The sequence below is a fragment of the Lepisosteus oculatus genome, chromosome 4 (genome assembly GCF_040954835.1).
Source record: "Lepisosteus oculatus isolate fLepOcu1 chromosome 4, fLepOcu1.hap2, whole genome shotgun sequence".
Taxonomy (NCBI): domain Eukaryota; kingdom Metazoa; phylum Chordata; class Actinopteri; order Semionotiformes; family Lepisosteidae; genus Lepisosteus; species Lepisosteus oculatus.
The window spans coordinates 64,484,958-64,511,581 of record NC_090699.1 but is presented as its reverse complement, the minus strand read 5'-3'; the positions used below and the strand labels follow the sequence as shown (position 1 = coordinate 64,511,581).

General features: G+C 45.5%; 2 protein-coding genes across 2 annotated transcripts in view; one reads left to right on the top strand and one right to left on the bottom strand.

Annotated features, from left to right (window-relative positions):
* Positions 1 to 8,084, bottom strand: part of rad54l2 (RAD54 like 2) — a 58,640-nt gene extending 50,556 nt beyond the window's left edge. The window contains exons 1-2 of the mRNA XM_069189522.1: positions 8,013 to 8,084; positions 7,082 to 7,306 (exon numbers count right to left, since the gene is read on the bottom strand). The gene's annotated coding sequence lies outside the window, so the exon portion shown is untranslated. The remainder of the gene's footprint in view (positions 1 to 7,081; positions 7,307 to 8,012) is intronic.
* Positions 8,085 to 9,611: 1,527 nt separating this feature from the next.
* On the top strand, positions 9,612 to 25,971 carry bap1 (BRCA1 associated deubiquitinase 1). The gene is made up of 17 exons (XM_069189521.1): positions 9,612 to 9,864; positions 10,545 to 10,574; positions 10,897 to 10,951; positions 11,326 to 11,458; positions 12,049 to 12,168; positions 12,440 to 12,501; positions 13,154 to 13,296; positions 15,125 to 15,203; positions 15,533 to 15,656; positions 16,344 to 16,488; positions 17,554 to 17,726; positions 18,584 to 18,717; positions 19,636 to 20,114; positions 21,079 to 21,263; positions 21,835 to 21,927; positions 22,741 to 22,813; positions 24,068 to 25,971. Exons 1-17 carry the CDS (start codon positions 9,828 to 9,830, stop codon positions 24,199 to 24,201), a joined length of 2,199 nt encoding a protein of 732 aa, XP_069045622.1. The 5' UTR covers positions 9,612 to 9,827; the 3' UTR covers positions 24,202 to 25,971.
* Positions 25,972 to 26,624: the final 653 nt, after the last annotated feature.

Below are 26,624 nucleotides of genomic sequence, written 5' to 3'. Positions count from 1 at the left end.
GAAAACACCCGTAATGGAACTTTCATATTATTCACTGCACAGAAATTTAAGGCGGCAGATTTTTACTTTTTTTTTTTAATACTATCATTACACAACCCCTTGAATCCAAATTAAAAAAAAAAAGATTTGTGAAGCATATCAAAAATGTGTGAGGCTAGGCATTAATGACACTTCAGTTATCCTATAAAATGGCGTTATTTTTATAAACCATACTGGATGTACAATATTTGTTGTTTCTGCTCTCAGCGAGTGAGACATTAGAGAACGGTTTTAGAATTTGCACAAGGCACTCCTCTGCTCCGGACTATTATTAGAGTTAAATCTTGGTCAGCACTGAAATTGGGCGAACCCTCCTCTCACCTCCCTAATCCCTGTCCGATACGACAGCTATGCCTCCTCTACTGCACAAATACAACTCCTCCATGAAGTGGCAGAACCAGCGTCCCCAACCTGGACTGAATGTGAAATGAGGCTCTGAGCTCTGAGGAGGGTGCAGTTTCAGCTTGGGGGGGTAGCCTAGCTGTGGTGTCAGACACAGAAAACCCAGGGCGCAGGGGCTCCAGCTGTTCCTAGCCCTTCAAACTGTACGCAGAGCCGGCACAGTTTTGCGATGCAAGCGGCAGGGATGTGTACCGAAATTCGCTTCCACCTGGGAGTGAGAGAAAAGACACAGCATCTTCAATCCTGTTGCGTAAGATGCTATGTGCCAGATTTAAACTGCTCTCCCTTCGGCTTGACCTAATCTGCCAGCACCTGCAATATAGGCAACCAGGCCCCTTGGATTACCAGGTTAACTCGATTTTCATAACATATACAGTACATGGTTGTGCACATTCCTTTTTTTTTTATCCTGCCAAAATGTTGTACCTAGCTGAGAATTTTCTGTGCCTCCTCGATGGACTATACACTGATCAAGTCCCGAGAGCTCCTCTCCAGTGAGTGCATCCAGTAACAACTCCTCCCCTCACAAGAAAGCACGTGAGAGTGGACTCCCTGAAAGAGAGTTAACTCAAGCTAATGAAAATGAACTGTTGTTTCTGGGGACCTCAGAGGATGCTAATCTAAGAACCCTAAGAACTCCTCTAGCGCAGGCTAACAATAACTGAGGCATTCATGATTATGCTTAACGAGGTGTTCCTTGATAACGAGGATGTCCATCACTTTATGCAAAAAAACACCAGATCAATGCAAACATATTGGCTCCCTAAACTGCACAAGCAGCACTCTTAGTGTTTCAATGACTTTTCTGCACTGGAACCCACACCCTTGCTGTGCACATTTGTTCCAGCTGAAGCACTGTTTCACGGCGAGTTCTCCTTCCTCAGGTGTAAGTGCAAATTGCAACAACGTTGATCCAGAAGCAGCACCGCTGTATCAGACGTCTCTACGTCAAATACAAAACCTGTAAATACTGTACGCTTTGAGTTACAGCAACTTTAAATCACAAAGCCAGACACAGCCTGGGACTGGACACGTTCCTCTACCTCAAGAGCTCCCTCAGTTTTCAGGAAAGAAAAACAAACCCCACAGAATCAGGAAAGTGAAGCTGACCGCTGAAAAAAAGCAGACAAGAAAGCAATACCTCCAACTGTGAACATGTTCAGATTTGTGTCAACCATGCAAACATTATAAACTTAAGGCGCTGAGTACTCTGCACACTTTCCAGTTTTTCGGTACTTTAAGAAAAGTTACACTTGGCAGTGGGACAAAGCAGCATGGGGATAGTTAATGAACATTATTTCCACTCTCATGCAAAAACAAGCCTCAGTTGAGCAAACTAAAAACAAAAAACTCAGATTATATTACGGCGTTTTAACTTCACAGCAGGACGTGTCAAAAATTATGACTGATAATCCTCTGTGCAAAGGATCTGCACAGGAAAAAAGTGTTTTCAGCAAGCTGGCAAGCAGAATTGTTCATGTGTGCCACTCCGCGTCCGCACCCATCAGAATGTTCTCTTCAAGTCTCCCGCTGCTCGCTTTATCAGGAACAGGTCGAAACAACTCCGCAAGCGAGCGTCATCCTCTGAAAGTTCCTGCCAAAGGATGGACTGCAATGTTCTCCGGAAATCGTGCTCAGCCTATTTCCCCCCCCCCCCTCACTCTAGAACTGTCCTTCGCAACTGGATTTTTCTCTCTGTCCCACTGTGTGTTCTGAACTTTTCGCTGCACAGTTTCCTGCTGCTTCCTCTGCCATGCGCTGAGGTCTCAGTCTTGTTTAAATCAAATACAAACACTACAGCGCGCAGTGGAGCCACTCCAGGATGAGACAGTTTTTCCCTCTAGGTTTGATACTCTTTAAATCTCTCTGTACACATGGTCTGTGCGGTACTCGTCTCTTGCTCCACCATGGGACACATCGAGGTGTCCAGAGTGGCTAAATGTTCCTTCTCTAAGGGGCGGGGGTCCATCAATAGTCTCAGAGCCCACCTACAAACACTAACGTCTCCATCCATCTTTTAACCCTCTTTATCGTGTGCGCCCAAGCAATGGGCACAAGGCAGGGTACACCCTGGATGGGACGCCAGTCCATCACAGGGCAGACACACACAATCACACCAGGGCTGATTCTCCCAGAAGCCAATTAAGCCAATTAACGTACCAGCATGTCTTTGGGCTGTGGGAGGAGACTGCAGCCAGCACCCGGAGGAAATCCACACAGATATTGCGGAGAACATGCAGACTCCACACAGACAGCTGGACAGGTGCAGAATTGAACCCAGGGCCCCAGTACCGCGGGGTAGCCATGCTAACCCACTGTGCCACCCATCCCAGGACTATATTTTCTACAATATCTTCTCAATGTAGCAAAAGGCTTTAATGGAGAAGGGTGGGTGTCAGGCCTAACCAGGCATTCACATGCTGGTTTCTGTTAGTTGCCAAACTGATCTGCCAGTATCGGCACTGCTTCGAAACCACGCAAGCAGGCCAAAATATCAACACACCCCAGTAATAATAATCATTGCGCTTGTTTTTACGTTACACCTTAGCTCTAAAGCAATTTTTCCGCTACTGCTCGGGAGAATAAAAGCTCTCCTCCGACGCACCCACCGGTCAGAACCGTTGGTCATGTGACGCGCGGTGAGAGGCGCGTCCCAGTGATGTCACTGCGAGCCGGCAGATGCCTGGTTCCGAATCCTGGCGGACTAACCCCGCCCCTTCCCCGATACGACTCCGCCAATTGGAGCTCAGGAAAGTTACTTCTAAAAAGTAAAGCATTACAGTGACAAGATGACTGATGTATTAAACTGGCGTACAATTAAAATTCAACCATGCATATACTTAACCACCAACGAGTAATAGCCAGCGAGAAAAACGTCTTGAAGGATTTACCGTTCATTTTCCATTACCGTCAGAACAGCCAATTCTGCTCACTGCTGTGCCTCAATGGCTCTTTAAAGCTTTAAGCACAGGTTGGAAATTAAAAGTGAACGAATGCCCGTTATTGCAGCTCAGGATCTGGCAAGATTTATTTGCACGCTCAGAAAAGTTACAAAGATAAATGGGTCTGCTCTGCGTGGTCCATGTCTGGGCTGCGAGACAGTTGTTGCTTATTGACTAAAGGACATCTCCATAAGGGGGACAACTGTGGCCAAAACTGCTCAAACCCTCACTGCTTCCCCAAGGAGGTCAATACATTCAGCGCAGAGAGCAAGTCCTCTATTCAGCTGCAGGTCCCATCTTAAAGAAGCCTTAATCGATATACAGCATCAAGGTCGAAAGCATCATTAATAGTTGAATTAAGTGGCTTTTGAACTGCAGTGAAATTATCTGCTCAAGGTCAATGTTGCTGGACACCGAAACATGCACAACAGCAATCATGTTTCTTACACTGTTTTCCAGTGGATCTTTAACTGGGATTTAAATACGTAAGTTCCAACATAATAATGGTCAATAATCGGTTCCATGGAGCCAGTCCATTAACTTTGCCAAAGCCAGGTCCGACACAGAGAAGGTCCTACTAATATCACAGCACGCAATGAGCCCAGCATAGCCTTGTCATTATTTTCATGACCGGTCCATTCCATTTTAAAAACAAGCGAGCTACCGAGTTTTTCAGAGACCGTACTGGGATCACTGAACAGGGTGGCGGGAAACTGGAGGCTAGTTCAGACACAACACTTTAAATCAACACAGATTTTTTCCCCAATAACTAGTGTGGTGATGATGGAAGAGAATGCAAAGATATATTTCCCACAGTTTAGCTGGTTATGTCCTGACACTCTGAACAATATGACTCTCACAGGGTGACATCTATATTTCTTTTAAGCCCTGCTATCTGAAAAGGGGCAGACTGCTTGATTTTGAGTCCAAGAACACTGAAAGATTTCTAAAGAGCAAAGGAGATCTGGAACCTACCCAAGCATACTCGTCTAGAGCAGGAGCCTCAAATTTCTGCTCTAGGTCCTTGAAGGCTATGAGTTTTCTGAGTTTTACTCCACCAGAGCTCCCAATTACATACAGGAAGTGGTCTTGTTATTCAATTCACTACTTAGTTGTAATTATTTTAAAATGTATTATATGTGACTACGATTTTTGAGTAATGAAAAGAAATGAAAGAAACTTAAGTAAAATCCTATACAGTATATTTGTAAGAAAACAATTGGGTTATTTGCTTTATCTACTACTCAGATTGGAAAAAAAAAACAGAAGACACCACCCTCTCCATTTCCTCCAGTACCTTGAGAAGTCAAGTGTCGGTTCACCTCAACAAAACAGTATTATCACAAAGTACTTTTAACTACAATTCCTCTGCCTAGGAGAATGCAATTTTGCTCTTTTACCACTTCCACATGTTTCTGCCCAGAGACAAAGGACATAATTTATTTTTAAGATGCAAAGAGGAGATAGGGGACCGTCGTAAGAAACTCCAATGGTTACTGAAGACAGGAGTAATGACCACTGACTGGACAATTACTAAGGTGCTGTTCATCACATTAAAAAAAGTTATAGTGACAAAAATGTATTTAATAATTGTAATGCAAGTGAAAATGTTTGCTCAACATGGAGGTTTATGGAAATGATTAATTAAATCTAGAGGATAAACTGGAATTTTAAATCTATATAATTGCATTAAAGTAAGCATAAATTAAGATAAGGTAGTAATTAAGTAGGTAAATCCTACTTAACGAACTTGCGAGTTCCTTAGACATAGGACATGGTATATTAGGATATTCAGAAGGCTTTTAATAAGGATCTTAAGGCTTTTAATTTAATAAAAGATGAATGATTTCAGATTCTAGCCGTGGGGATGCAAAAAAAGACAAACGATCTTAGGATATATAGCCAAAACCATACAAGTTAAATCTAGAAAAGACAATGTGTACGATTTACTATGTACATCTACAGCATGTAACTAGAAACACATTCCAACTCTGGAATCAGTCTGGAAAGGAGAAGTTGGGAACTTTCCAGGGGTTAGGGGGATGTCTGAAACCGACAGGCTCAAAGTAATGAGTCGTTTTAGTCTTTTAACAGAGAAGATTCCGAGGGGATGCGATTCAATCTTTCAAAATCCTCCAAAAGCTTTCAAAATCCCAAGCCGGCGGATAGCGTCGGGATCAACAGTGAAACGCAAACAACGGGGCACAAGTGGAAACGTCATTCATTTAACGGGTGCATTTAAAACTGAGAGCAAGAGTCACATTATTTTTACACAAAACGTTTTGGTGGCATGAAACAAACCGGTCAACCATGCTGTTGAAGCCGATATCTTAGCCTCCTGGGAAAAGACGGAGTAGGATTCCGGGAAAAAATAGCTACTAACTACCAAACAGGCTACATAGGCTGAACTGCCTCCTCTCGTTTCTACTGTATCTTTTCTTATGTTTTCTTTTTCTGGAAAGAAATAATATCTTAACAGAATGTAAAACCCCACACACAACAAGGAACCCAGATGCTGCTATCTTCAGTTGTAATTGAGCTACAGCAGAGGGTCTGGAGGCGATTTTATTATTTTATGTCAGCAGAGTTTATGCATACACAACTGCGCCAAAAAAAATCCTTATTTTCAGATTGATTTAATGATACAAATAATCTGAACGGGCTGGCTTTTTCCAATGTATTAAGAGAAAACCACAAATTCAACCTTTTTGATTTTCACTTCGGACCTCGCGAAATTCAGAGCGCCACAGTCGTTGTAACTTCATAAGTCAATATAACGTGCATATTATTACCATAGTTAACCGGCATTAGTATTTTTTGAGCGCCTTTAAGGGGTGACTCAGGTTTATTTGCAACTGAAAGAAAATACAGTACCGTATCCCTCAACGTACTGCACAGCCTCCACAATGCTCCTCTCCCAACTTCTAGGTGACTTGCCGACAGTTTGCCAGCCAGTCTATACTGGCCATGACACCAAATTCATTAACAAAACTGACGTTATAGCAGTTCTGAAACTGAAAGTGTATAATCCTTAGTTCTGCTGGTTTACATAACGCTTATATAATTGGCTGGTGCTTTACCGTTTAATGGGAGCGCTTGCGGATGCACGGTGGTCAACACTGACAACATGGGGGTTAAATTCGTGCTGTGCAGCTGCTCTTAATTGGTACGACAACTGTCTTAAATGTTCGGCATTTGAGCCGGGCGTCCTCGACCGTGCATTAAAACAACCCGCAGAAAGTGAAGTCTAAACAGCTTCATGCAACACTTTCTCGTGTTCGCGGGAAAAAAAAACCAAAAACTGCCGCATCACATCGTCCCGCAACAGCAACAGCAACAAGCAACAGCAACAGAAAAGCTGAGCACTCTTGTTTCGCCCCTCCGCACACTTAAAATTGCTTCATATTGAACGTTAAAGCTATGAAGTCTGACAGTTCGCTTTGACTCAGCCAAGATTCTCATTTTCCCGATTTGTTTTTTTTTCCCCAGAGAGGAAAAGGGCTTCAGGTACACGTTTCATAACATGGTAATACAGTGACTGTATGCAGCACCTCCATGCTTGCCGTGCAATGCTCTCTATTGTCCAGAATTGACATAATGCATCCATTAGGGAAGGGAAAAAAAGCATTCCTACATCGTGTTTTCCACAAAGTGCAACGTTAGAGCCGCGGCGAAGCCGGATCTGCCCCCTCCCTTACCTTTCGCCTTTGTTGTGTCTGCCCCCGCTGCGAATCTGTGTTTTCAATTATTTTCTATCCTCCCGCAATGATTTGACGGCAAATGCCTTTTTATTTCCTTCATCAGTTTCTTCAAGAGCAACAGCGAATACGTCCCCACCCCCCGCAGGAACACATCGCCTCGGCTTCAAGGGTTCCGGGGACGCGCTGCCAATGTCTTTATCTGGTAATAACCGACACACGGGCCTGGGAGATGAACAGGGAAGAGAGACAGAAAACCTTGTAGTCAACAGTTGATCATGCATGCCGTTATATTTTACATCTGTACTCCGGAACGGGCTAAATCTATATCAAACGTTTTTTCCCCTCCTTCTTTTAACCATTACTTGTACACGCTCAGTGACAGTGTACTTGAAACTTAGGCTATAAGTAGCGTGTGAAAAAAAAAAAAACTGCACGGTACACAACTTTTCACGTTCAGGAGCTAAAAATAACTTCGATGACCGAAAACCGAATCTTCCTTTTTGGTGATTGTAGCACTGACCTGTACACACGCCCTGGGATATAGTTGGAATGAAGTTCGGCTATATAAGCAGATCCCAAAAATGTTTCCATAATGGATTCTACAACAATTACGTCTGGTTTTATTTCCACCCCTGCAAAAAAAAAAAACGACGACCCTAGAACCCCATTAAACCGTGAACTATCACAACTGTCCTTAGTAGACTGTGAACAGCAAAAGTGTGTTTTGATGGAAGTATTATACTAACAGGTTTATCCACGGCTCAATAAGCCTGCTACTACCTGGTCACCTAGGTAACCCTTTCATAACACTTCGTGCGGTTGAGGCTGCAAACTGGTGGTAGGATTTTAGCAAAATTGCCAGAACTTGTCGACTTAAACATCTTTACCAAGAGCCTTAGGTACCTTAATACAATTGAAGGTTGTTAACCTCGTATTTCCAGCCGTACTGTTTCTGAAGATCTGCTGCCTTGCTTTGTATGGCGACAACAGAGACGACTGCTGGATGTGATGGCGCAGTGCAGCGCGTTTTCTCCAATGGCCATCTGACAGTATTGTCATAATTCCTTTCACTTACATAACGCTTGTCTGGAAACTCCGCACAAAGCGCTTCACAGGTCATGGGGATCCCCTCCACCCCCACCAGTGTGCAGCCCCACCTGGATGATGCACCAGTCCGTTCACCACACACCAGCTCTCAGTGGGGAGGAGAGCAGAGTGATGAAGCCAGTTCAGAGATGGGGATTATAAGGACTTGATTAATAATAATAATAATAATAATAATAATAATAATAATAATAATAATAATAATAATAATAATAATGTTTCTTTATTAGCCCTATACAATTAGGAATTCATCTTTTCACATACCCCAGCTTTTCTCCATGGAGACAGACAGGGAGAGAAGCTTGGGGTCAGAGCACAGGGTCAGCCATTGTACAGGGCCCCTGGAGCAGTTAGGGTTAAGGGCCTTGCTCAGGGGCCCAACAGAGTAGGATTCCTCTGCCGACTGCAGGATTTGAACCGGCAACCTTCCAGCCACAGGTGCAGATCCTTAGCCACAAGAATTTTAAATACAGAAACGAAAATATTGTGTGTAAAATACTATATATGTTTATTAAGGCATTTTTCCAATAAAAATGTTCTAAAGGTGCTTTCTTTAATTTGCAAAGTTAATTGTGTTTTTGAAATCAAATTATGCAAACACAGCTGCATCTGCAGGTATCGCAAAAACGTCAACAAGAGAGGAGTTCAACAAGACAACGGGTGACTGTTCACAAATTATTAAAAAAATCATGAAGCATTTTTACTACGAAGTACGTTTTGATATTCTCTGTACAACAGCGACACCAGCAGGCCAAAAAAACAACAACAACTTCAGCACAGCACTTGAAACTTTTCTTAGAAGCAGCAGTGCAATTTGTAATAACGAGAAGGAATATTTGTTACATTTGTTTGTTAATTGCATATATACAAAATTGTTTTGGATAGATTTCCAAAATACTATTGTTAAATATTTGAAGTTAAATGTTAAATTGAGAAATTTTCCTATCATTTTATATTTTATCAGACCTGATTTGGATAAAGGATATGTTTTTATAATTAATCTGTTAATTATTTTGGCGAGATACTTCATCTACAAACATAAATGGTCTAATACTGCTCCCTCTATAAATGCTTTTAAGGTAGAATGTGTTTTTTATTTAAATTCTATTAGAAATTGAAAGAATCAAAAGGCAAGACAAACAATGGAATGATGTAAAAAGTTTAATTTCAGCTTTTATAATTGTGAATTCCTCTGGCTGTGAAGTGTCTATTTTTGTCTCGCTTTTAATATTTCGTCTCCTGTTTTTTCTGTATTCCTGATGTTTAAATTAAAACTTAATAAAATTTAAATTAAAAGCTATGTACGCAGGGGTGACCTTCCTTGCAGACCTTACCAACATGGCGTCCCTCGGCTGCCGCGCATGGGGGGATAAGTGGCCCGTGCTCTCGTGTGGTGACGTTTGGGCTGTTCTACGTTTTAGCTTTTGCGCTTTTGGTGGTGTTGTGGCACTGTAGTCCCTGTTTAATGACGTCGAGGCAGACGATTAACTCTCCGTTCGCTTTTGTGTTTCGGTGCTTCTCTCCTCCCGTCGCCTAAAGGACGATATTGCTTGCTCGCTTGGTTTGTCTTTTTTTCCCGATGGGGGAGATGGACTGGATAAGGAGTTAGGGAGCCTGCAGACTCGAGGTGGTAAAGAAAATGAATAAAGGGTGGTTGGAGCTCGAGAGTGACCCGGGTGGGTATGAGCGATGCAACGAGAGAAAGTAGAAAAAGCCTTTCGTCAGTTGCATGCGAATAATTACTGCGGCTTCTTCAGCATTTATGACTAGTGCGCGTCTTTTCCCCACCTTACTTCTGAGCGTGCAAGTGTTTCAAAGCCCGTGCTGGTTGTTTGGGTTTGTGCATGGGTCATATGATGCTTGTTTACGTTCTTGTAGTTGCAGCTGGTAAAAAAGAAATACGTCCGTTGCATTTGAACCCCCAGAGCCGGGCATGTTTTGCAAACGAGCGGCACTCGTTTCAGAAAAACTTGACTCGGGGAAAAATGAATTATTTAATTGTGCACGCATTCGTTTATAACGCGTGGCCTGGTAGTTGACGGATTACGAGTGAAGTTACTCCTGTATGTTCTCTTCTTGATTTTAAACCAGCATGTCTTCCCTGGTGAGCTACTTACTGTTGGGCGTTAAATCTGGGATGAAGAGAAAAGCACTTTTGACTGTCCTGCATATTTTTCATCAGATTACATTACATATTCCTAATTGAAGGAATATAAAGGGATTGTTACTTGTGCGCAGGAGTTTAGTTTTAGGAAGTAAAACTAATTGATTATTTTACTTGCGGTTAATAATTTTTATTAGATCTATGGTCGCTTGTCTTTGTTCTGTGATTGACTGGTTAATTTATTTATTTTAGGACTCTTCACATTATTGGTGGAGGATTTTGGTAAGTGGAAGCATGTTTTAGAAAGCTACAATGTTGACACGTTGTTCCTTCAGAGCTGAGCTTCAATGATCAAGTAACTGAGATCTGCCTGTTCCCGAGCACTCGTGGCAACATAGTTCATAGAAAGTTTTAATTTCAAGGTATAATCGACTCTCAAAGCTTGCTCATTTCGTGAAGTCTCCAACGTTAAGAGTATCACAGAGCAAAACTGTCTAGCTTTGTTTTGGCTAGAGTATTGAGCAGTCAATTTCAATGGTGTTGCCAGAAATAAAGTATTTTCTCGTTTGAGTACAGGTCATTCACCTTAATCTTTATGTTGCAGGTGTAAAAGGGGTACAAGTGGAGGAGATCTATGATTTGCAGAGTAAATGCCAGAGGTAACACCTGTTTTCTGAAAGCAATACGCATAAACTGTTCATGGAGAATGGCTCCCTAGTTAAAGGCAACAGATATGTGTTAGAAAGAAGAAACGCCTGTGTTCAGCCTTCTTGAGCTGCTGAGCATTGTAGAATTGCAGGAAGCTTTTTTTAAAATCAGTTAACCTTAATACAGTCTATGCTATCTTGAGCCTTTAAGTTTATATGCAATCAATTAAAACCACATATAAAATGAAATGAGAAGTAGATGCTTTAATGATTTAAGTAGTAATGCACAGTATAACGACCTCCTCAAAAGTGTTACTGTCACATGTACTTTGTTGTGGTCCAGCATCGCTCACAGTGTGCTCAAGACAATATCCGTGTCCCTACAGCCCTGTCTATGGCTTCATCTTCCTGTTTAAGTGGATTGAAGAGCGTCGGTCCAGGAGAAAGGTCTCCACGTTGGTGGATGAGACATCGGTCATTGATGATGAGATAGTGAACGACATGTTCTTCGCTCACCAGGTGTGGTTACGATCGGCCTTTACTCACATTCGCTTTTGCTTTCAGTGCACAGAGATCTTTTATCGCAACACATAGCGTCTGTCGTGGCACGTGGGGACACAGTACTCGGTTTTCTTGTTGGGGTGATGCTATAGATGATGATCTTTCTGTCTTAGAAGAAATGATGAGGGTTGTTATGTTGCCTAATTTTAGATGACCTATACTATAAGAACATAAAGGTTTTGAACAAAAGGAAGCCGTTTGGTAGCTAAGTAATTGGCGGATCTCATCCAGCGGTTTCTTGGAGGAAGGCGGGGTATTGGCTTCAGCAACGTGGCTGGGCAGCTGTTACACATCCCCACTACGCTTGGGTAAAGAAGAGCCTCCTGCCCCAACTGGAGGTTCACGTTTGTTTGGAAGAGACGTCCGAATGAGGTGTCGGCTCCAGCAGCATGACTGGATAGTTTGCTCCACTCCTCCGCCACTCTTCAGGAAAGGGCTGTCATGAGAAATGAGCTGCGCTCTTCTTGGGTTTGTGGGCCATTCACTCCTGTCAGCAGGTTCCTCAGAGATCTTTTTCTCTCTCTCTCTTCGCCGTTTCCTCTGTACAGCTCATTCCCAACTCCTGTGCTACACATGCCCTGCTGAGCGTCCTCCTGAACTGCAACAACGTGGACCTGGGTTTGACCCTCAGTCGAATGAAGGAATTCACCAAAGGCTTCAGCCCAGAGGTGTGGGGGTACAGGGGGAGTGGGTGCATTTTCAAGAGCAAACGTACATGATTGTCCTACAGCTCTTGCATTTCCAAGTCATTTAATTGAGATATTTGCAGTTTAAGGTGAATGTGTTTTCTTTTGCTTTGCTTTTCGAGGGCTTAAAATGAGATTTGTGGGGAAGGTCTTTGTCGAAAGTTAAGGGTTTGTTTTTGCGATGTCGCATTTTTCTGATCTAAAGTTGTCGGCCTGCCACAAAAAATGTTTTTTTTTTTCATTTTGTTTCCAGAGTAAAGGATATGCAATTGGAAATGCACCTGAGCTCGCCAAAGCTCACAACAGCCATGCAAGGTAGAGTAAGAGGAAAGATTTCTCAAAAGATTTCTCCTAGAAACCTCACTCTGTGTGAATGCATCAAAAACTGCGATTGTTTTGATTCTAGAGTTGTATCAGATTTCTAGTCTTTTGTTTGCATGGTGATCTGACTTTAAAAAGTGGTAAAAAAGTTCATACAAATTAGGTATGATATGGGAGCGTAACCGGTGATAGACTGCTTACCATCCAGGGTGTACCTTGCCTTGTGCCCATTGCTTGCTGGGATAGGCTCCAGTTCCCACATGACCCTAAATTGGAAGAGGCAGTTCGAAAATGGTTGGATGTAAGCGTTAACTGGGATGGATCAGGATTTCCCAAGTGGAAGGTCAGGATTGGCCTCTCTACAACCATAGGATAGGGTTGGGATCAGTCGGCCTGGGTTCTTGTGGCATTCCGGCTCCCGTCGACGTGCTAGGCAGGCGGGGATGCTGCAGTGTCTCTTTTTTCCACCCTCGAGTGACCGGAGCAGCAGGGTGGGAATCGGAGGAGTGAATATTCCCGATTCCGGATTGTTCGGGAGTAACGCAACTAAAAAAGAGTCGCTGGTGCCAGGGATGGCACGATGCAGGGAGTATCCTGACATCCGCTCACACTGTGCACTTATTGTTTTTTTTTTTCCCCCCTGAAGACCGGAACCTAGACACCTGCCGGAGAAGCAGAATGGGATCAGCGCGGTGAGGACGATGGAGGCCTTTCACTTCGTCAGCTACGTGCCTATCAAGGGCCGTCTCTTTGAGCTGGATGGGCTGAAAGCCTACCCCATCGACCATGGTAAGGACTCCCTGAAACGGGCAACGCCCCTAAAATTGGGCGATCTCAGAACTGATGCTCCTCAGAAGGACTGTCCTTAAGTTTTCAGCGTTCTGAGGAGCTGCTGGCCTAAATGTTTTCTACAGCTGGGTCTTGACATCTGCGAATTGAACATTTCGCATTTAGCGTTCGCTTATTTGCGGTTCGGTCTGGCCAACGGGGTCTTGGGTGGAAGAGGAGCAGAGTGGGGGATGAACCCGAGCTGAAGGGTGGTGTGGAACAGTTTTCAAGTCAGCGGCACAGCAGGCAGGGGATTGTGAGAGAAATCCAGCTCACGAACGAGGCTCTCCCTGCCCCCAGCCCAAGTATCCACTTCCCAGCATCTGCGTCCCAGCCTGGTCTTGTTTCTAGATTGGAGCGAACGCTCCAGGTTCTGTGTCAGCAGCGTGGGGAAGGACAGGCTGCAGAAGACTTTACAGGCTCTCTGACAGCTTTATTGCCCGTTTCATTACTGTGGGATGGTGCGAATCCCAGTGGCGGAGAAAGTGCAGGCATCCTCTGGATGCAGAGGAGGGATTCATGTTTATTTTTGCTGATTACTACACGTTTGCTGTTATTGTTGTTTTTTTTAGTTGATTAATGTTATTTTAATTAACTTAAAGCCAAAGCATTAGCACTTTAATTATCAGAAAAAGGGAGGATTACATATACTGTATCTTTTGGCCGTACATGTTATGTACTGTAGTATGCTATGTGACGGTGTAGTGGTGGGCTTGATTATATGTAAATGTGGCTGTTCATGACGTTTCTAGGCACCAAGCCCCCGCAGATTCGAGACGCTGCTGTGTTTGATATTGTTTGTCATCCTTAAAATGCTTTATAAATCTGTCAGATGCTATCTCTCGATTCAAGGCCTCGGTACTCTGTTTCCTTAGACCAGGGTTTGCCAACTTGGGGAGAAGCATAGCTGGGTAGCTTGTTCTGCACTCCCTCAACCCTCTGTATAGAGAAGGGACCCCTGTTCTGAGTTTTAAAGTCACTCCCCTGCAGTTTCTACTTGTGCCCTTTGGTTCGTGTTTCGCAGTTTGTTCTGGAGAAATCCGCAAAGTTGACTTGGTCAGAGCCTTTGAGGATTTTGAGTACTTGTGTCAGGTCCCCTTGTAGTCTTGTCTCTTCTCTCTAACTCACACAGACCCAGATAACCTGCTGGATGCCAGACCCACAGGAATCCCAAGTCTCACATGTTCACGATAATCCTCCATCTTTTCTTTCACTTCCGACATAAACTGCATAACAATAAAACTCCGTCCTCTTCCTCTGCTGCGGTTAGAATAGAGTCTTCATTTGCTAGTTATGCTCTCCATTTACCAAGGTCAGGTGGAGATGTTTTTCTGTCGTGGTTTAATAGGGTTCTGACTGGTCTGGGGGGTTTCCCCCTGGGAAAGTAGTCTCATTCCTGGATTTTTACGCGTTCGGTCAGCAGAATCTACTGAGCGTTGAAAACAAGAAGCCCAGTGAAGCATCTCAGTGCAACGAGCTTGTCTCTCCCTGTGGAATGCTTGAGTGAAACGGAAGGGGGCCTTCGGAAATGTCAGCTGGCATTAAAATCATTTTGAGGTGTCCTTTATTGAGTTGCATTCCCTACGACTGAAGGTTGGGCACTGGAGTGATAAAGCCCTAATTCGTGACCGTGCAGGGAGAAACATTTTTTGTTCCTCATGCATCCCAGCCAATCTCTAGTAGCTGATCGGTGTGCAGTGACTCGACTTGCTGGCCTGCTCTGCCGTGCTCTGTGAATAGAGACGCGTGTTTAGCCGCAGCTGGTGACCTGAGGATCTGATTGTACCAGGGCCCTGGGGAGAGGAGGAGGAATGGACAGACAAGGCCAGACGAGTCATCATGGAGAGGATAGGGCTGGCCACAGCAGGGTAAGACGGACCACCCCACTTTCTCTTCTTTAAAGAAACGCGCGCAGTTCTCTTCAAGCCCTTGCATTCGCAAAGCAAGGTTTTCTTGTTATATCTTGCATCCTGTCATTTGTATTTTTTATATTGTAGAGGTCTCTGTTTATATTGACGTATAAAATGCATTAATAGCATCTCGTGCATTATAGTATGCATTTTGATTGATGTAAAATACATTTCATTCTCTGTTTTTTGGGATTTAGCGTTTATTCAAAGGATTCAAAGCAATTGAAATGCCCATTGTTGCTGTCACAGATGGTTCCAGTTGTTGTCCTACCTTTGTCCAATTTTAGGGAACCTTACCATGATATTCGCTTCAACCTGATGGCGGTGGTTCCCGACCGGAGGATTAAATACGAGTCAAAGCTTCACATCTTGAAAATGAACAGGCAGACTGTGCTCGAGGGCCTGCAGCAGGTACAGGTCTTTCTCTGACTTCGATATCTAGTGCAGAGAGCTTCTTCAAGGCATTGGAAAGCATACTGAGCTACCTGTAGCCTCGACGTGTTTTTATAAGGCTGCATGGGCCCATTTTAGAACGTGAGGAGAACACACGTTTCCTAGTGCCGTGACTGAAGTCATTTCAACCGCTACACAAGATGAAGAGTCAAATTCCTGTTCGGGTTCGTAGTTCCGTACGAAAGCGGGCGTCATTTCTGCGCATGACTGGTTCTCAGACACAGGATTTCTTTCCGTTATTGGAGAATGACAGTCCGTTTCATTTGTGAAGGATTTGCTTGAATCAAATGGGCCGTTGTGACAATTGGCAGCCTGGTGCTGTTTCTGATTTGTCTCCGACTCTTTACTTGTTATTTCCCAGAGCAAGCTGTGCAGGTTCCTAGAGCTCTGGACTTGGCATGAGACTGAACTGATGTCCAGTTAACCCAGTCCAGGGCTTCACAGTAGTATTCTGAGTTGATTCTCTCCCTAAACTATGTAGATTTGACCCGATTGTTGTCTGCTTCTGTTCTGAGTTTCCTGTAACCTGTGCACCTGAGGTAGGAATGATCAAAACAAGGCTTCTGAAAATGGCCGGGTGGCAGTTTCGGAGTGGCCGTGTTCTCGTGAGGCACGGCGCCCTGAGCCGTGTTGGTGTCGTTCCAGCTGATCCGCGTGACCCAGCTGGATCTCGCCCAGGACCGCAAGCAGCAGGAAGCCTCCTCTCCCGACGACACTCCTCCCGCGGTGAAGAAGGAGCCGGGGGCTGACCCGGGCGCGACGCCGGTCTCCGAGGAAGCCGCCCGCGCAGGTGCCTCTCCACCCGGTGCCAGAGTAGTGATATGGGGGGGGAACCGTTAAGAGGGGAACTGCACGGCTATTTTTATATTTCTGGGTTCTGACCTCCGGCATGTATGAGTGCATTGCAAACTACAATAAAAGTAAAATGTACTTACAATTTACATCACAAGATAGACAGAATTTCCAGGTATGCGCAGGGCCTTATTGTGTGTTTCAGAGCGTGGCAGCAAAACGTCTGGCAAAATGATACAGCCTTGTGAATCCGTCGCTTTTAATCCACCTGAACGTGTTGCTCTCGACTTCCAAGACAGTTTTGCCAACAAATACTACTGCCAGAGCGTAACTCGGCATGCAGGTCACGTCGGAACATGTCTGCGGGGAAATACCTGCGGCCCAGCCTGCACTTATCTGCTCGTGCGTCGTAGTACATCAGTCGTGTACTAGTGACTAGTGAGCGGGAAGGGCAGTTCTCGGTAACCCGCTCTCCCGCCCGTGGTGAGACCAGGGGTTTGCGACGCCAATGGCGCCTTACCGCGCTTTCGCAAAACTCCTGAATTCGGTGCTTAAGTCGAGATCTGGTTTTCTTTTCCATGCGGTCAATGAATTTGTTTTGTCATCGAGATTCAGTAACCCGCCTGGGAAACTGGGACTGCTGTTCCCCGTTTAAATACCGCGGGGGAATGTAAAGATGTCTGTGAAAAGGGATGATGTGTGAAGTCGAATGCCGTGCGGGGGTCCATAGTTAAACTCGATCCTGCTTGAGCTGCCACAGTACGTTGCCGTGCTCCACTCCGTAATATGTCTCTGGTTATATTCTCTTTGCGTATATATTTATAAGACATTTTTGGTCGTGAGTTGTATGTCAACAAGTCCGGCGTTTTTCACGAGACCACGGATTAATAGATGATCACAAAATTGAAAGGGGGAGGTTTGAGGCCTTTCAGGTTTTGATGGCAGTGGATTGACTCGGCGTCCCCGAGACCGGCGCGTGTTTGTGGCGGAAGGCCGTGGCGGGGAAAGATGACCCCTCTTCCTGTTGTAACCCTCCCAAAACTTCCTCCCGGAACTCTTCCAGATTCCGCAGATGGCTCGGCTGCCCCGAGCCAGAATCCCTCCACACCCAAAGCGAAGGCTCCTGGGAAACAAGCAAGCTGCCCTTTAAATGGACCCCCGGTCACCCCCAACCCCATCGTCCAGCGCTTGCCGGCCTTTCTGGACAACCACAACTACGCCAAATCGCCCATGCAGGTTGACATGCCGGTTTACTTGTTTGTTTGGGTCGTGGAAAGGAGCGATGTTTGTTCATTTAAAACCAAAGTGTGTCGTCTTAGTCTTCGAGGGGTCTTTATTGATTTTTTTTTTAACCTATTGGACTTGACCCAACTGATTAAATTTTATAGGCTAAATTTGGCGTTGTGATTTATGTTCAAGGTGATCTCAAAATGGCTTAATATAACACTTCACTTCCTTATTATGATCCCAGTTCTATTCTTCCATCTCTTCATAAATTGCTGATTTAATGGTTAGGCTGAAGACTGCTGGATTTAAAGGGTCTGTCTTGAGTTCAGTAATGTCTCGGATCTGTGTTCTTTTTACTATGTATGTAATGTATGGTAGAATATGGACACACAATGCAATGCATGCACTTTCTCTTCCGAAGTAAAAGTGTCAAAATACTGAAGATGCAACAACATGTGAACCTGTGTTGCTCTGTTACTGGAAGAGAGATGGTGGTACTCTGCTCTCCGTTACTGTACAAAGGAGCTGTTGAGCTTTTCACGTTTCGTCTCTTAGATCCTCTTTTTGAAAACAATAAGAGATACCGTCTGAGATATTTTCCTCCTGTCTTCTCCGTGAGAGAAGCACAGCACCAGATCTCTACAAGATAATTCTCTCCAACCGACGGACGGCTAGTGTCGTCAAGATGAGTCAGACATGACTGCCAGTGTGGTTATTTATCGCGTGTCGGTATTTCCCTTCGTTATCTGAAACACTTTCTGGGTGTTTTCCACAGTGGTGTTAGCTGGGAGGGGTTCATTACTTTCAGCTCGGGGTAAAGACTGCCAGCCAGTATGGCTCGCTGACCGGTGATTTGCGATTGATAGGAGGAAGAGGACCTGGCTGCTGGACGTTCCAGGGGCTCTGCTCGCCCTCACCACCCCTATTCTGATGATGAGGATGACTATGAGGATGAAGAGGAGGAGGAATGCGGCAGCACGGAGGCCCCTGTGGTCCCCAGGTCAGTGTCATCATCTGTGGAGATTGCTCTACCACAGCAGCCTGCGCAGTGCAGTGCAGCGTCCGGCACATTTTTTTCAATTCAATTCAACTTAATTTGTCATTATACTTACACAGGTGAGTAGTATAGTGAAAAGCGTTTCTCATTCGTCACCCAGGTGCAGTATGTAAATAGAACAGAAGATAAGTCAATAGACAGTCACATAATAACAATAACGGTGTAATAACATAACAGATAATCAAAACTGTGCAAATACGCAGAGGAAAAAATACAACAGGACAAAAACAGTGCAAAAGTAACTAATACAGTTTTAAGTACAATTTCGGCTTACATTCAGTTGTCGTGTATGTAGTGGTGTTGGAGTACAGTCATTCTGGGTGCAGGAAGAAGTTAGGAGAGATCATAGTTCTTTCTTTACGTGTGCTCTAAAATCGTCCTTCTCGTCCGTCGCGTCCTTCGGATGAGACGTAAAACCGAGGTCCAGACTCTGTGGTCATTAAAAATCCCAGGGCGTTTCTTGAAAAGAGTGGGGGTGTTACCCCGGCGTCCTGGCCAAATTTCCCCCTGGCCTTTACCAGTCATGGCCTGTTAGTAATCCCCCTCTCTGAACTGGCTCCATCACTCTGCTCTCCTCCCCACTGAGACTGGTGTGTGGGGAGCGGACTGGAGCCTCATCCAGGTGGGGCCGCACACTGGTGGGGGTGGAGGGGGTCCCCATGACCTGGAAAGCCCTCTGAGTGGAGTGTCCAGAAAAGCACTACACAAGTGTAAGGAATTCTCATTGTTAAAATGCTGATGTCCAGAAATACCTTGGGGCTAGGCACCCACATGGTTCTGATGCGTGGTCGTACGTGCCCGTCTCTTGCCGGCTGCTCTGCAGGGCCAGCGTGTCACGGCCTGTGCCTCTCCCCCCCGCAGGTACAAGAGGAAGCACGGGCTGAAGCAGCCTGCGGCGGGGGGCCCTGTGGGCGGCCAGCTGTCCCTCCTGCAGCCCAGCTCGATCACCGTGCTGGCGGAGAAGCTGAAGGAGTCGCAGAAGAAGGACCTGTCCGTCCCCCTGTCCATCAAGACGGCGGGCGCCGCTGCGGGCAGCGCCTGCGCCCCGGCGCCCTCCCAGCCCTCGCCCACCCCCAGCAACGAGAGCACGGACACGGCGTCGGAGATCGGCAGCGCCTTCAACTCCCCGCTGCGCTCGCCCATCCGCTCGGCCAGCGCCACGCGGCCCTCCAGCCCCGTCACCTCGCAGCTGTCCAAGGTGCTGTTCGGGGAGGACGAGGGGCTGCTGCGCCTGGACTCCCTGCGGTACAACCGGGCCGTCCGCGACCTGGGCCCGGCCGTCAGCTCCGCCCTGCTCCACCTGCAAGAGGACGGGGTGCTGAGCACTCTCGCGCACACAGGTGACCCATTCCGCGCGCCGGGCCAGAACCCCGCTGGCTGTCATCGCGTCGGGTCCGTCGGGCCCCCGAGGGCCCCCGAGGGCTCGGATCCCAGCCCTTTCCGGGTCCCCAGGCAGTTTAGGTTCATCTCCCGCGGGTGTCCCCCCACGCATTTTGCAGCGTGGCTCCGTTCAGAGCGATGGTTTTATGTTTGACGTATTTCAAGTCTTTATTTGAAAAATCTTTTTCGCTGCCCTCTCGCTTCACGGTTGCCGACTGAATCGGCGGGGTTTTTTTGCGCTGCGTGCTCTGCTCTCTGTTCTGCAGGCGCTCCTGCATCTGATCCACACGGGAGAGTGAGCAGGATCGGCGTGTCTCTCTCCGACAGTCCGCCAAGCTCGCCTCTGTCCGTCTCGAACCCACCCAACACCGCCACGCTCGGTCCATTATGGGCCCGCACTGGGGGAATCCAAGACTCCGCTGCCCAGGCCGGAGCTCTTCTCTCCCTGTTCGTGAGCGTTAGATCGACAGGGAGCTGGAAAGCTCAAAAACCATCCTCCTGAACCGCAGGAGCAATTTTTCCAGCTGTCTGAAACCCTCTCCTGCTTGCAGCTGCTTCATCAATCAAACCCTCCTCTTCCTGCAGATTGAGCACGATTGTCTAGACTGCTCTCAAGAAGTCCCTCTGCGGGCAAAATAAATGACGTTCAACGGCTTCAAGTGCTTTCGGTCAGAGGCTGTAGTCCTCTACAAAGCTCCGTGTTCATGAATTTAGATTTGCTTTTAGGTGCATCTTAACTCGTGATCCATTGAATGAAACACTTATCAAGTGTAAGAGTGTGAACCGTTTTATTTCACTTTGTGAAACACGTTTGCTATACTCGCTCTGTTTCTAGGTCCGAGCGGGGAATTTTCTTTTAACTGCTTCTCTCTCTCAATGCCTCTCCCCTCCGCCGTTGCCTTATGTCCGTTTTCCTGGTTTCAGGAGACTCGAACGCTGACTTCGGCAAGGGCGCGTCTGTCCGCGAGGATGAGAGGCTGAAGGAGAGGGACAGCAGTTCCCTGGAAAGCAAGATGGAGGAGAGCAAGGAGGGTGCGGAGCTCGGCAAAGACGGATCCAGCACGGGAGAGATCAGCAGCAAGCCGTCAGGAGAGAAGTACTCCCCCAAAGCAAGTGGCCTTTGCATTTATTGAGTTTTTAGCTCCCTTTTTTCGCGGGCAGAAGAACCTGTATTCCTACGACCCTCTCCCTTAAAGACAAATTTCCTTCTGGAATTCCACTGTGCTTATTCTCTCACTCCTCCAGTCCCAGTATGTCTGAACCGTCTGCTCCCTGATTTACTGATTGGCAGTGTTGGGTCCTTCGGCGTCCTGCTGTTAGTTATAATAATGGAATTGGCAAAAATGAGGGATCCTAGCCTTTTGTATAGTGCCTTTGAATCCCGCTCCCAGCAATGATTTTCCTTAGATGCCTCCTATCCAAGTACTTCCCAGTTCCTGTCCTCACTTAGCTTCAGGTTTTGACACGGAATAGGCTCGTTCCCAGGATTCCCAGGAATGAGGCTGATCGGACTGAGAAACAGAACTGGGGTTTTGTCCTGCCAGCATTAAATATGCTTCAAAATACAACCTCCCCATCCCAGAAAAAAACAAAAAAAAACATGGCACAATAAACTATAGCTCCTTTTTTATACGCTGCCCAGAAGAAGTCTTACATGCTTTTATATTTGTTCTGCTGCAGGAGCTGCTTGCCTTGCTGAAGTGTGTGGAGGCAGACATTGCGAACTATGAGGTCTGTCTCAAGGAGGAGGTGGAGAAAAGAAAGAAATACAAGGTAGGATCTTGACCGTCTTGATGAGAGCTTGCAGGCGAAATGGGACACTGTATTCCATGTAGGCTGTTGCCAAGGCATTTTGTGTATTGAGATTTGTTGGTAGTCTGATAACTCCTTTCCCAGGTTCAGCATGTGAAGACAAACTGATTTTCAGAACATCTTTTTGGGATGTACAGCCCGCTTTTATACTGACATTTTAATACTGTATGTGAATGCAGCATTCAAGGAGATCTCATTGACTTGCCATTAACGTCTTCTTACATGCCTGCCTGCAGTGCCACTTTGCAGTAGACAAGCCGCAGGCTCCATAGCGCCCAACAGGTGAGCTGGCGCCTGATTGGAGGAGGTGGCGAGTCTCTCGCTGACATCACAGCGCGCCTGCAGACTCTTGGCAGGTCTCGGAGACGGACGAATAATCCCAACACCAGTGGCCCTCGGCCATTAGCAGCTGCTGTGTGCAGAAGGAAATTTGTGTCGGCCTAATCGTTTTGTGCCAGCATTGTTGGTAGAATTTGGGCTACATCATTGACGGTGGACTGTGACTAGCAAAGCAAAAGCATCCGATCACGCTAACAAGTAAATCAATTGTGGGGCTTTCAGTGTAGAAATGGTAGAGCAGCCTCTGACAAGGGCACTTTCTCGGGGTGGCCTTTTGTGGTTCCCTGTTAACGCTGTTGCTTGGGTCAGAGGTCAAATGGGCAATGCTAGGTTGCATAACGAGTGGCGATTCTTAATGTTTGATCCCCAGTGGTATTTTTTAAAAAAACAAACAAGATTACAAAGTGACAGTTTGTAACTCTTTTGTCTCTCCAGATTGATGATCAGAGAAGGACTCACAACTATGATGAATTTATTTGCACCTTTATATCTATGCTGGCTCAGGAAGGTAAGATTTCCTTTGGGACTTGGCTCCCTCTTGTTATTTCTTCTGCTTTTTTCTTTATATATACATATTAAAACTGAAGTGTTCTTTATGTTTAAATCTTTAAATCTGTTTCTTTATATGTGCTTAACTCGCTAAGAAATAAACTGAAATAATTTGAGTCTTCTAATTTAACATTATTTTATAAAATACAATACTGCCTTCTTCAGGCGTCTTCAAGTTTTGACACCTGAAGAAGGCTCCACGGCCGAAACGTTTTTCTTTCTTCTCTTAGAAATAAGAATAGAATAAACCTATTACTTGTTCCTTTGTGTCTTTTTTAGCTTGATTTTGTAATACTCTTCAAATAGGAGATAAAAATGTTATTTCAACTTTTTTCTTCAATTCATTTTCAGTTCCTAGTCAGGAGTGAGTACATAAGATACTTGGGGAAAATGAGCACGATGCTTCAAAGCAAATCTCTTATTTTCTTAAGAGCTGTATTGATTAATGTGATTCTGATGGAAGCTGTTCAGGGGAATGCAATGGTTTTCTTCTTATGATAACCCTTGTTCTGTACCTTTTTGAGTGCTGCATGTCCCTTTTAGTTCTGATGAGTTCTAAGAATCCTTGAAAGAATAGTTGTGCTAGCAGTGTAATGTATTCATGTTCACCTTTTTATTGGCAAAGATGAAACTTTTCAGTGCGTTTCCAGGGTACAGCGTTTTTTATTAATTTGCTTGTCATTGTCCAACCGGAAAGACAGGATGCTGCATCTCTCAAGTACATGCAACCTGTCTGTGCTGTTGCTTGCATTAGCTTGACGCTGAATTGATACTTCTGTCAGGTAGAAGACAATAGCATAATGCAGGTAGAAAATAAAAACTTTGGATGAGAAATTAATCCATCTCATCTTTGGATGAGAAATTAAACCAAGGGCCTGACTCTCTGTGCTCATTAAAAATCCCAGAGCGTTTCTCGAAAAGAGTAGGGGTGTTACCTCGGAGTCATGGCCTCCTAATAACCCCCATCTCTGAACTGGCTTCATCACTCTGCTCTCCTCCCCTCTGAGAGCTGGTGTGTGGGGGGCGGACTGGAGCATCATCCAGGTGGGGGTACACACTGGTGGGGGTGGAGGGGATCCCCATTACCTGTGAAGTGCTTTGAGTGGAGTGTCCAGGAAGGCGCTATATACAGTAAGCGTAAGGATGATTATTAAAAAGGGCAGCGTTTCCCTGTGCTCATCGTGGTAACAGCGGTCACTCTCCCGTCCCGCAGGGATGCTGGCCAGCCTGGTGGAGCAGAACATCTCCGTGCGGCGCCGGCAGGGGGTCAGCATCGGCCGGCTCCACAAACAGAGGAAGCCCGACCGCAGGAAAAGATCCCGACCCTACAAAGCCAAGCGGCAGTGAGACCGGGACGGCGCGTCACCGGTGGCCCCGTCGAGCTGGGGGGGGCTCTGCGGACCCGAAGGGAGCCTGCCTGGGATCTGGGATCTGGGATCTGGGATCTGGGATCTGGGATCTGGGATCTGGGATCTGGGATCTGGGACGCCCGTCGTCTGCAGCGAAGGGAAACTGCAGCCGGCGGAAAACCAGCACGTCGCTCGCCACACCGACTGCTGCTACGCTTGCGAATTAAAAGCTTTTCACTTCGGGGAAACTCGGCAGTACCTCTCCACTGTACGCTGAACGCTCGGACTGAGGAATGGCGACCGGTTTGTTTTTTTAAATTTTGTATCGCAATCCATCTTCTAGTATTGATCACCGACATTGATCCAGTTATATGCCCGCGGCTCACTCAGCAACTGTTTTTTTCCGATATTAGTATGCAGCGCAGAGACGGACTGAAGCCTGTTGAAAGATTTTTTTCACCTTTCCCCCCCCTTGGCATGCTCTAGTATGTTGACTCACGTCTTGTGCTGAATTCGTTTTTTTTTCCCGTCGGTGCCAATATATCACTAAACTGGATAAGGAAGACAAGAATTTTTAAAAAGTACAATTGATGGTGTTTTCATTTAAAGTAGTCGTCAGGATTCCAAGAGTCACTTTGTCAGTCATTTCCTTTTTTCTTTCGTACAAGATCATGTCGTAATTCTTTTCTGCCTTTCTGCATCAGTGACAGTTGTATAAGAGTGCGATATAAAGTATTCATACTGCTTAGAACATATCTGGTATTTGGACAGAACATGCCAAAATAATATTAGTTGTCCAGTACTACTACATATATGGACCTTAACAGTGAATGTTAACATTTTAATAAAAATATAAAAGAAAATAGTTAAGCATTGTATATATAATCTAATTTACTAGGGGAAAATCCTATTTCATTTCATACTAGAGTATTTTCCCCCCAATTTAGTCACCTAAGTAATGGTAACTGGTTATGGAACTTGTTGTTAATTCAACATTTACTGGGAAAATGCATATAATCGCCAAGTACCGGAGGGTCATTCACGTCACGGTTTCCTGAAGGTTCGTCACCATCCATGTCCGATTTGGCTGAAAATGGTCAGTCTGGAGAAGGGTGTGCAATGTCAGTACACGTGTAAAAATCAGAAATATGAGTGATCAGCTCCTAACCGTTCCCGAGATGCGGCCGTTGATCTCCAACGTGGGGATTTTTCAGCTTGGTCAACAACCCCTCCCCCCCCAGCCATTTTCACCCCTATCTGTGCTGTATGGTGATGCAATCTCGATCTGTTGACAAGGAAAAGCCCTGCAAAGGAAAAGCTCTTGACCTTGCGGAAGAAGACTATTTACCACATTTTCCTTATTTAAAATTCCTGTCGCTTTATTGAGGTGAAAGCTGTATATACTGTATCCTTTAATTAAGAATTGCTGCGAATCATTAACCAATATTTGGTTTTCTTCTGTTGTGAGAACGGAAACGACCTTGCTGCAGGAGAATGCATTTTCTCATCATCTCCTGCTGCGGTGTTATCCTCTCCCCGGTTTCGAGAACGCCTAGCAAAATGGTGGCGTGTGTTTGTGTACATATGTGTGTGTCCGAGCCAGCCTGTCTTTTCTACTCTTCGTTTTTTTTATCTTCCTGTCTCATCGATGTCCTATGTTCATGTGCACTGTACACTTACAGAAATGCGGAGATATGATCCATCCATGCAGATTTCTGTAATCAGATGACATTAGCATCAACATTGAATAAATGTCTTTTTGTCAAAATGGCCATGCGATACTAGTTTTTCCCCACAATGACGGAGATCAGTTGTGTTGCAGAGCCTGTCGCTTTCTAACTTCTAGGCATGAAGCTGCACAATAAATTATCTCTGGCCTTAAAGTGCACTGCGTGCCTGCCTTTGTATGCTGTTATGTAGGGATAATTAATCCCTGATTGCTCTAAATTTTACCCTTCAGAGCCCCTATCCTGTTGATAAGCGCTGAAAGGCCTCTAAAAGGTCATTTGTAATTGAGATCAAAATAAGGCTTCTTCGTCACTGCTGCATGGTGCCTTTGAATCATATCTTTCAGAAACTGCACCTAATGATGACCCGATAGGCTACTATTGAACCATCATCCACAGGTCAGGTCGGGTTAGCCTTTTGGTTACTGTTCAGCTTTTTGTGTCTAAGTTGAGCTTCGACAAACGGTTGTGAAGTTTTTCGCTGTATTTAAATCTGATTTCACGAACCCGTTCTTTTTGAATGGTGGGGAGTGTGTGTGGAGGGGGGGAGCTTTTAGAAAAGAAAGATGAGCTTCCTTTTCTGTGTGTGGAGGGGTTGGTGGGGTAATAAAAACAGGAAAGGAAAGCCGATAAAGATCATGTGTGATTTTCTTGAGCCTGTTACAGCTTCTTCCATCGGCAGATATACCAGAAC

Coding starts and splice junctions, on each gene's coding strand:
- bap1 (XM_069189521.1), top strand. CDS start 9,828: ATGAATAAAGGGTGGTTGGAGCTCGAGAGTGACCCGG. Junction 15,204..15,532: donor ATAGGGCTGGCCACAGCAGG/GTAAGACGGACC, acceptor GTCCAATTTTAG/GGAACCTTACCATGATATTC. Junction 20,115..21,078: donor GAGCACTCTCGCGCACACAG/GTGACCCATTCC, acceptor TCCTGGTTTCAG/GAGACTCGAACGCTGACTTC.